Here is an 8,748-nt window from a genome sequence, read left to right as displayed (position 1 = left end):
GAGCTTGTCGACCTTTCCTTCATATCCCATGAACGTCTCGATGCTATCTGTTGATTATTTGCCCGATCCTGGTTAAATCACCTGTTGATTTTCACCTGTGGGGCTGTGTGTGCTCCTGCCTCAGTTGTAGGATAGTTTTTTTTGTTATTGTGGCATAGGAAGAGTACATTTCAATAATTTGCATCTTAGATTACTGGAATCTTCCCATAAAAATACTCTTTATGTGTATGTTTTTTAATTAATGAACATAAACTCCTGAATATCCAGAAAAATGACTTGACCTCAGTCTTTAACAATAGCTAATAACCCTTAGTTTCATATAATGAGTTATTACTGTATTGAGAAAAATATAGTAGCATGTAGCATAACTTAAGATCTACCATAGAAAGAGAAGTCATTGAGGTACATATGTGGTAATCACGGGAAAAAACAACATAATATAACAATATGCATTGAAAATACTGCAAAACAATGAGTTTAAAACATTTTTTGTAAAGATTTGGTCCCCCCCTTCATCTGCCTCACAGTGGTTTGGTCCACTGCCTACATACACACATTACTGCTCGGTGCGAGTGTCTGTAGGAGTGTGTCGGTGGTGGATACTTTGCAAACATTTACTCAAAACAGAAGATCTGTGTGAAATTTCCATTTACTTCTACCACTCAAAAGGACAAAACACATTTACAGTTATAACCAGACAGTGTTTTAGTTCAGTCCTGACTAATATAGTCAGTATTTTCTCCATATTGTTATTGTTAAAACAGCCATAACACTTATAAGAAACATGTTAATTGACCTATGTTATTGTCAAACCTTCAAAAACATCATAAAATATTAATATTCACATCAATACAATGTCAACTATTGATGTTCTTAAGCAGAATGAAAAACAATTTTCTTATAAGAGTTATAAATGTCTTACAATCTAACAATAAACACGTGTGTGATGTTATTATTACACTGATACGTGCTCATTAATGTTGAGCATGTTGTTATGATCTCAAGAGCTTTATTATCTTTTAACTGACATATTTATAACCAAAGTAAACCTGACAGTAAAACCTGCGCTGTGTTTATCTCTCATGTCAACGACACAACAGCTTGTCACTGCTCTCATTTCACTGATCTAAGTGCAGCAGCTGAAGCTGGAAGTGATTAAACCTTGTGTACCAACATGTTCCTCTGAAGGCTCCTCCATGTTTTCAGCCCTGGAACAGGACGTCAATAGCCTTTTGTCAGCTCGATACAAAGAGCAGACACTGCGACTAATAAAGAGACTCTTGTAAATGGAAGGTATTAAACTCAAATGGCGACGGCACGCGCAGAGTGCTGCTCCTCGTTGTGTTTCGTTCAATAAAATCCCCGTTAGAGCCTGAATAACCAATCCTACAGCAAGTGGCCAAAGCCCGAGGTGACAAATATCAAGAGTTCAGGTGACGTTAACGCAGGTGACGAATCCCTCACCTGTGTCCAGGGCACAGACAGCCTGAGTGTAACACCTCAGGGTCACACAGCTCACTGACAGCCAAAGGTTCACTTCTGATTTACTGGAGTTAAAGATGAAAAATATCCATCTTCTCCTCGGCTTGTCTAAGTAACACTCTGTAATGTAAGAAAGGTGTGAAAACAGTTTTCGTCGCCTTCTTGATCTCCTTTGTAATCCTCCATCGACACCTCCGCTTCTTGAAATAGCGCAGAGAGAAAACTGAGTGTTAGCACTGATTTCTTTGTGCCTCAATCATATCAGTCGCACAGCGATCACACTGAAGCTGTAAGAGTATGGGGATGAAATATAATACACAATAATATGCTGTGATAAAATGTAACCAAGTACATTTACTCAATTATGAGGCACTTTACCATTTTCTGTATACTTCCACAAGCAAATATGGTCGTTTTTACTCCACTACATTCATTCGGTAACATTAGTTACTAGTTACTTTGCAGATTACAAACTGAATCAGAGCCAAAATACCGCAAAAAAATATATCAAATGTATTTTTAATTACAGTACTTGAGTAAATGTACTCAATTACTTTCTGTCACTGCCATTTTCTGCTTTTTACTTCCTCTCAACTACATGTTGGAGGGATGTGCTGTACTTTTTACTCCTCTACATTTGTCTGATAACTTTAGTTACTAGTTACTTTAGGATTTTAAAAAACAAAACTACTCCGATAATCAGAAAAATGCTGAATATTGGATCTAGTAATCTATTGGCCCACAGTATGCAGTACACACATACAGTACATGTAGATATATGTATATTTTGATACTTAAGTACTTTTATTGTCAGGGTATAATAAAGGGATAACTCCTCCCATCCTAACCCTGTAAACAGAAACTGGAAGACTTTTATCTAATCTAGATGTTTGTGTGTTTTTGTTGAGCAACTTTCTCCAACACGTCATTACGTGTGGCTGTTTGTGTGCGATCCATCACACTCGCAGCACGCCTGGATGGATCTAAAGAGCATGAATAATCTGTTTATTTTCCACTGAGCTCAAGATGACGACTCTACTGCACTAAAACTAAAACTAAAAGCATATTTCTGCAGCAGCTGAGGGTGCCATGGGGATTAAACGCTCTCCTCAAAGCTGTAATATCATCAGAAACATCAGCTGAACAACGCTGTGTGAGCATTACTAATAGATCACAAGTGTACTTGCATTGTAATCTTCTTTTTCTGTCTTTGCAGCTCGGCGCTCAGACTGCTGTGCAACATCACACATGTTGCCTGAGGGCAAATTTAGTTCGCCAAACACCCAAGTTAAACATTCATTAGAAGATCAGTATTCCTCTCAAGTATGAGGAAATATACCAGGCTTTAGATATTTCCCTTGGGGTTTAAACATGCTCTTTATATTAATTATTAAAACGCAGATGTTAAATGTGACATGTGTTGATGTAGGGAACACAAGAAACACCTCTCCCTTGTGGTCTGGACGAGAACTGCAGTCATGACTGTGCTTGAAAGCCAAAAGATTCACATCAATGATGCATGAAAATGAGATTTCTCTCTCTCTCTGTTTCATTCTCCTCTGACTTCACGCTCGACAACCTTGACGTGACCTCGTGGCGCGGCCTTGTTTTGACACCCCGGGCTCGGTGAGTGAGCCGTTCATGAATCACAGTCGAGTAAAAATGACATCTGTGACATTTGGACAAGTCGTACGCAGCCGTGGAGGTTGCTGAAACACAAGCCGCTGCTGGAATGTCCACAATGTTTAGCAGTGCTGTGGCAGAGGGACGGGGACAGTGTGGTGGAGGTAGAAGGTGGACAGGGATCCCTCCTCTGTGGCTCCTCCTGATGTGTCTTCCATCTAAGGACAGAGGATGTTGCATATAAACCATTTACCGAGCATGTATTTATGAAGGGGTGGCAACATCTTAAATCAGTTATTGAAACGCGAAACTCTTTGGAGCCACATGGGCTCAACAAGACATTAGACTTAAGTCCATGTTTGTGGTGTTTACTTGTATGTCTCACCTGTATTGTCTCTCTTGTGCCCACAGGTGATGTATGTAGGTCAAGTTGAGCCACTAAAGCCCTTCAGCCGTCGCCCTCCTTATATTGTTTCTGCTTTTCTCTATGAATTAGATGGTATTTCATTGTGAGGATATTTTGATATTCACTGGCTTTGTATAACTTGTGACTTTTGTGTGGTAGTGAGATGTATCACCCTCCTCTAACATTATCTTTTCTGCCAGTTTTACATGCAATTTTTGCGTTTTGGATCTCCTTTTGCTGTTTCTTTAAGTGTATTTGTACCCTTGTTGGGACCTTGTTGGATTCGCTGCTGATCAGCACCTGATTATTTAAAGAAACACCTGTTGAGAAGCACATAAGTGTGAACTGTATTGTTTTTTAATTTATTAGCAAATGTAAACATCAGTTGCACCTTTATAATGGTCATCCAAATCATGTTTATAGTTGAACTACACAGTTTTTATTAACCTTTAACAAAGTTTTATAAACATCACTGGCAACTTTTTATTAAACATTCACTTAATAAATGATTTATAAGCATTTCATAGCGAAAAAACTATTAACTGTTGTTCAATTCACTATATATTCACCATTTGTGAATGATGGCTAGTATAAAGTGTGGTTTTCCGACTATTACTTGAGGATCTGGATATGTTTTCCACCGCTGCTTCCTGGGAACGCAGTAAAAAATGACTTTAACGCTCCTGTAAACAACATTAGGCAACATAATACTCATAACCACATAGAAACGATGATACATTGGGCAGTTAAAAAGCTCTCTGCAGCGCTGATATAAAAGAGATAGAGGGAAAAATTGAAACAGGAGAATATCTGAGTAGATATTTTTCCTTTATTTGTAAATTAACAAAGACAGAAGAGGCATAATAAGAGAGAAAATGTGTTTCAGAGAGTAGAGGATGCAATTACCAGAACCATATCCACAAGAAAAAAAACCTAAGTGCCTCTCAACAGACTATATAAAGTAAAACAATATATGCTGCTTACTTACAGCCTGATGAAAAGCATGATGCAGCGCGACACACATGTAGCCCCCTCCCCCCTCAGTCACACATTAAAGTACAATTAGAGGCCATTTGTTCCCAACCCTGGTGTTGATGGTGTAATCAAGGGTGTTAATGATGACTCGCATTTGGAGGGGAAGAACAAACAGGTACACAGACACACTAAAACACACATTAGAAGTACAAAGAGATACGAGAGGGGGATCAAAGTGGGACATCTTTAAGGTTTGGATGCTTGCTTCGACGCAGGGAGGTATTTTTTAGGCTCTTTAAGACCGCTGGAATGACTCATATTGCAGTCGGCTACATGAGTGATTGCAGCAGTGACACGTTATTAATGGTATCAGCTGACCTCTATCAGTCTTCTAATGGGAGCTCCACACCTTGTTAGCCGGAGACGGTCTAAAAATGTCCTCGACGAGCCCCGCGCGAGACAGTCCTGTCACATAATGTACGACCTGCCCTTTCATCGCGAAAAACATCTTTTTTTAAAGTTTTTTTTATGCCACAAAATTCATATACACCATAGTTTAGTAGTTAAACATCTCTACATTCTTTTATATGGCTCTATATGTGAAATACATACAGATTACAGATGTGCAGACGCATGGAAGACCTAGGGAGCAAACACTACCGTAAATCTTTAACTGTTTTAAGAGTAGATGATGTATTTTGGAAGTGTTTCTTTAAAACATTGCACCCTCTAATCACTGTTATAAAGACGGCAATGCCGAAAATTGCCACATTTTTTACATTTTTAGCTAAAAATGTTACAATAGTGTGAGCTAGTTGACTGTTTTTGGCGTCATTTTGATGTCTTAGTAACTTGAAAGTTATATTTACGGCATCTTCACATTTATTAGAGGCACCAGAGTTCATTTTTTCCCTTACTTTAGCTCATTACCTCCTACGTTAGCGTGATGATTAATGAGATATACGAACACGTGGCCACAAAGAAACAGAAGAAGAAACTTTTTGTACAAAACAGTGAAAGATTTAATGTTCATGACAACACGGAAAGTAAGAAATCCAAACTGCTTAAATACCACTTCACGTTGGGGAAAAAAAAGCAACATTACATTAACTGTCATAATTAAATATGTCTCATTGGGTATAATAGCATGTATAGAATAAATGAGCATTTACATTATTTACAATCTCATGTACAATATAAAAGCTTCTCGCCACAGCTCCTTCACATTTGCACAAACTAGTTCTTATCTCTTTGTTGCAAACGCAGCCCGAGGCAAAACATCCACGTCAAAAGCCGAGTTTTCCCTCACAGGACGTGGTAGACGGGTCTGGATCCGGGGCTCTCCGGCGTGCAGGGCTGCGAGTCGGAGCTGCCGGGGGAGAAGGTGGCCGAGTCTCTCAGAGACGGCTGTCCGCAGCTGGTCTCCACCGAGGACAGACGGTCCACGATGCTGGAGAGACACTCGAGACTGGAGGCGCCAGCTGTCTTATCGCCCAAAGTGTCTGAAAGGAGGAAGATAATTTGAGTTAATTCAGTGCTGCATGTGATTCTTGTAAAGAGGAAGCATACAAGGGACAGATGTTTATCAAAAAGCAGGAAATTATTTGTCATTTTTATGCTTTATCAGGTTTTTGTGGCTTTTAATCGCGGCACTCAAGGAAATTAAAATACAAATAATCTTCTATTCAGTCATAAAAAGCAGAAATGTTTGTCATATTCATATCAGGCTGCAGTCCAAAGGTCTCACCGTTCTTCATGTATGAATAACTGCTGCTGTAGTTTGTATTCAGCTGTTGCCACACTGGACTGTTGCTGTCAACCTGCAAGGAAATAAGAAATCAAATTTACCCTTGAATTCTTTCAAACACATGCAAAAAAAAAAAATACAGCCAACAGAAAATGATGTGTTATATTTGTATAAATATATACGGGCTGGAAGAGAAGGGCAAAAACAAGCGGCGCCCTTCACGATATTCTTGACAGGCTAATAAATCCTGAATTCCAAAGTTATGGCCTTCTTTATTTCACATCCACCTTAAAGCCAGAGTGGCAGTGCGCGCTCCCCTCTCCCCCCTGCCCCCGGCCGGCTCCGAGCGTGGCGAATCGATTGTATCAGTGGAAGCAACACCGGTTTGTGCAAGATGACACTTTCTCTGAGTAAATCTGCAGAAAATCCTGGCAGCGGTGCAGAACATGCAGTCAGGATGGAATGCAGAAAAAGCGCCCAGTTTCTCCTGCCAGACTTCAGTAAGGTGGATTTAGCTCGGTTTATTAGGGCCATAAAGTGTCCGGTGGTGGGAAAGACATTACTGCATCCAGCATTGTGAGTCCTTTTAGAATTAGCTGATGCACCGTCACCTTCAGACTGTTGTCGAGAAACAACTAATTCATCCTGACTTGTAATAACAACACGGCGGACAGAAATACATGTAAGGCCGCTGAGTGAATTGATGTTTGAATTAAAGAATTAAAGGAGAGTATGACATGCACGGGGAGCCGTGGTAATTGAGGTCTTGGGGCAAGACAAGCTTATTTGATTAATAGGTTCGTAAATTGGAAATCCTGGCTCTGTTTTGAAATGAAACGCTCAACATGGTAATGAGAATTGGCAGCAGACTCTGCAGATACTTTGGTCGACAGCAGAGGCTTTTCCAGGTGAAGTCCTGTCTTGCTCCCAGACTTTCCACCACTAGATGTTTTGCTAGAAGAAGATGAACGTGTGGATGAGAGGTCTTACCATGCCGTCAGAGCAGCTGGACAGCGGGCTCCCAGGCTCCGAGCTGCTCTCTCCGGGAAGGCCGTAGTAGTTCTCCACCTGCTCTCGTAGCAGGTCCTGCAGGCTCTCGATGTACTGGATGGCGTTGCGCAGGATCTCCACCTTGGGCAGACGCTGGCTGGGGTTGGCCGAGGTGCAGCGCCTCAGAGCCTCGAAAGCGTGGTTGACCTTCTTCAGCCGCCGGCGCTCGCGCATGGTGGCGGCCCGTCTGCGGTCCACAAAGTTGGACTTGCGCTTGCAGGCCTTGCAGGCCCACTGGAGGCAGTGTCCCGGCTGGTGAGGGGCTCCGGGGACCCGGACGTGCTCGTCCTCCTCGGAGCCGTCGAGCTCCATGCCGGGGCCGAAGTCCAGGCTGTCTGGAGGCGAATCGCACGCTCTGTCGTAGTAGACCTGGGATGGCGAGAAGACGTCCATAGCTTGTTGAAGAAAGGGCGCAAAGAAGGAGGGCAGAGGAGTGGGGTGTGAGAGAGGAGACCTCTGAGTGATATGAGGGGTCTGTTGCCCCAGGCCCCCCTTATATGCCCCCAGGCCAGAGCCTAGGGCCCACATTGGCCAGATCTAATTACCATGGCCCATTGGCCCAGCCAGAAGGCAGGCTGGGGTTAGCTCAGCTCCCTCCCTGCCCCATCCCAACCCGCTGCCTCGCACCCCCCAGTACCCTGCAGAGTTTCCCACATCTGCACTTACTGGTGTTTTCCTACTCATCACCACTCTCTGCTTCCAAGGGCCCTTCTCCTCCTACAAGGCCACGATGAACACAATGCTCGGGAATGTTTCTGGAGCAGGTTTAACCACCACATGACCTGTTTTTAACCCATCAGAAGCGCTTCTCTCTGCCTGATTTATCCGTAACCGGCCTCCGGGCGACACGTCACAGCCGACAATGCTCAGCTATGAAGACATAAACATTAAAGAGAGCGTGTTTTGTTTGGTCAAACTGCGCGGAAAAAAAAAAAGAGGGTGACCACTTGTAGGAGTATGCAAGACATTTTTTACGGTGGAGACAACAGCGTTGCAGATGCAGCCCAGCTGCAAAGGAAGGTGTAACATTTCAAGCCCTGTGAATTCACATTACGGTGGTAAGCCCCCTCTAAACACCCCGGCCTCGGCACTGGAGGTGCTGCGAATGAGGCGATCGCTGTTTGCTGAGGCTCATTAAAACAGCAATTACACAACCGACACCAACACCAACACCACCACCGCTGCACCACTTTGCCTCAGAGGAACAAATTTTAACCGTTAAAGGTTATTGACACAAGTCGAGTGCTTCGGTTCAGCGCAGAGCAGATGGCCACGACGGTGCAGTAGTTTTTGTTTGAGAGGAGGACTTGACCTCTTTTGCAATCAAGTAACTGTATTTTAGCTTCTTCTGCCCTCTGTGTTTCGTCTTTTAAATGCTCCGTAGACATTTTTTAGTTGATTTTATCGTCTTGATCAAACTTTTTGTTGACATTTTCTATTTTCAGACCTTCTTTTATTGCTCCTT

The 8,748-nt window shown here is 42.4% G+C and overlaps 1 protein-coding gene across 1 annotated transcript; it reads right to left on the bottom strand.

The window, feature by feature from the left end:
* Positions 1 to 5,532: 5,532 nt before the first annotated feature.
* On the bottom strand, positions 5,533 to 7,811 carry myf5 (myogenic factor 5; the record flags this gene model as incomplete). The annotated part of the gene is made up of 3 exons (XM_084345571.1): positions 5,533 to 5,988; positions 6,234 to 6,306; positions 7,224 to 7,811. The coding sequence occupies 3 exons, from the start codon at positions 7,809 to 7,811 to the stop codon at positions 5,792 to 5,794; spliced, it is 858 nt and encodes a 285-aa protein (XP_084201697.1). The 3' UTR covers positions 5,533 to 5,791.
* Positions 7,812 to 8,748: the final 937 nt, after the last annotated feature.

Source organism: Pagrus pagrus (assembly GCF_965226575.1).
Source record: "Pagrus pagrus genome assembly, chromosome: 23".
In the NCBI taxonomy this organism is placed as follows: domain Eukaryota; kingdom Metazoa; phylum Chordata; class Actinopteri; order Spariformes; family Sparidae; genus Pagrus; species Pagrus pagrus.
This window is presented reverse-complemented; position numbering and strand designations above follow the sequence as displayed.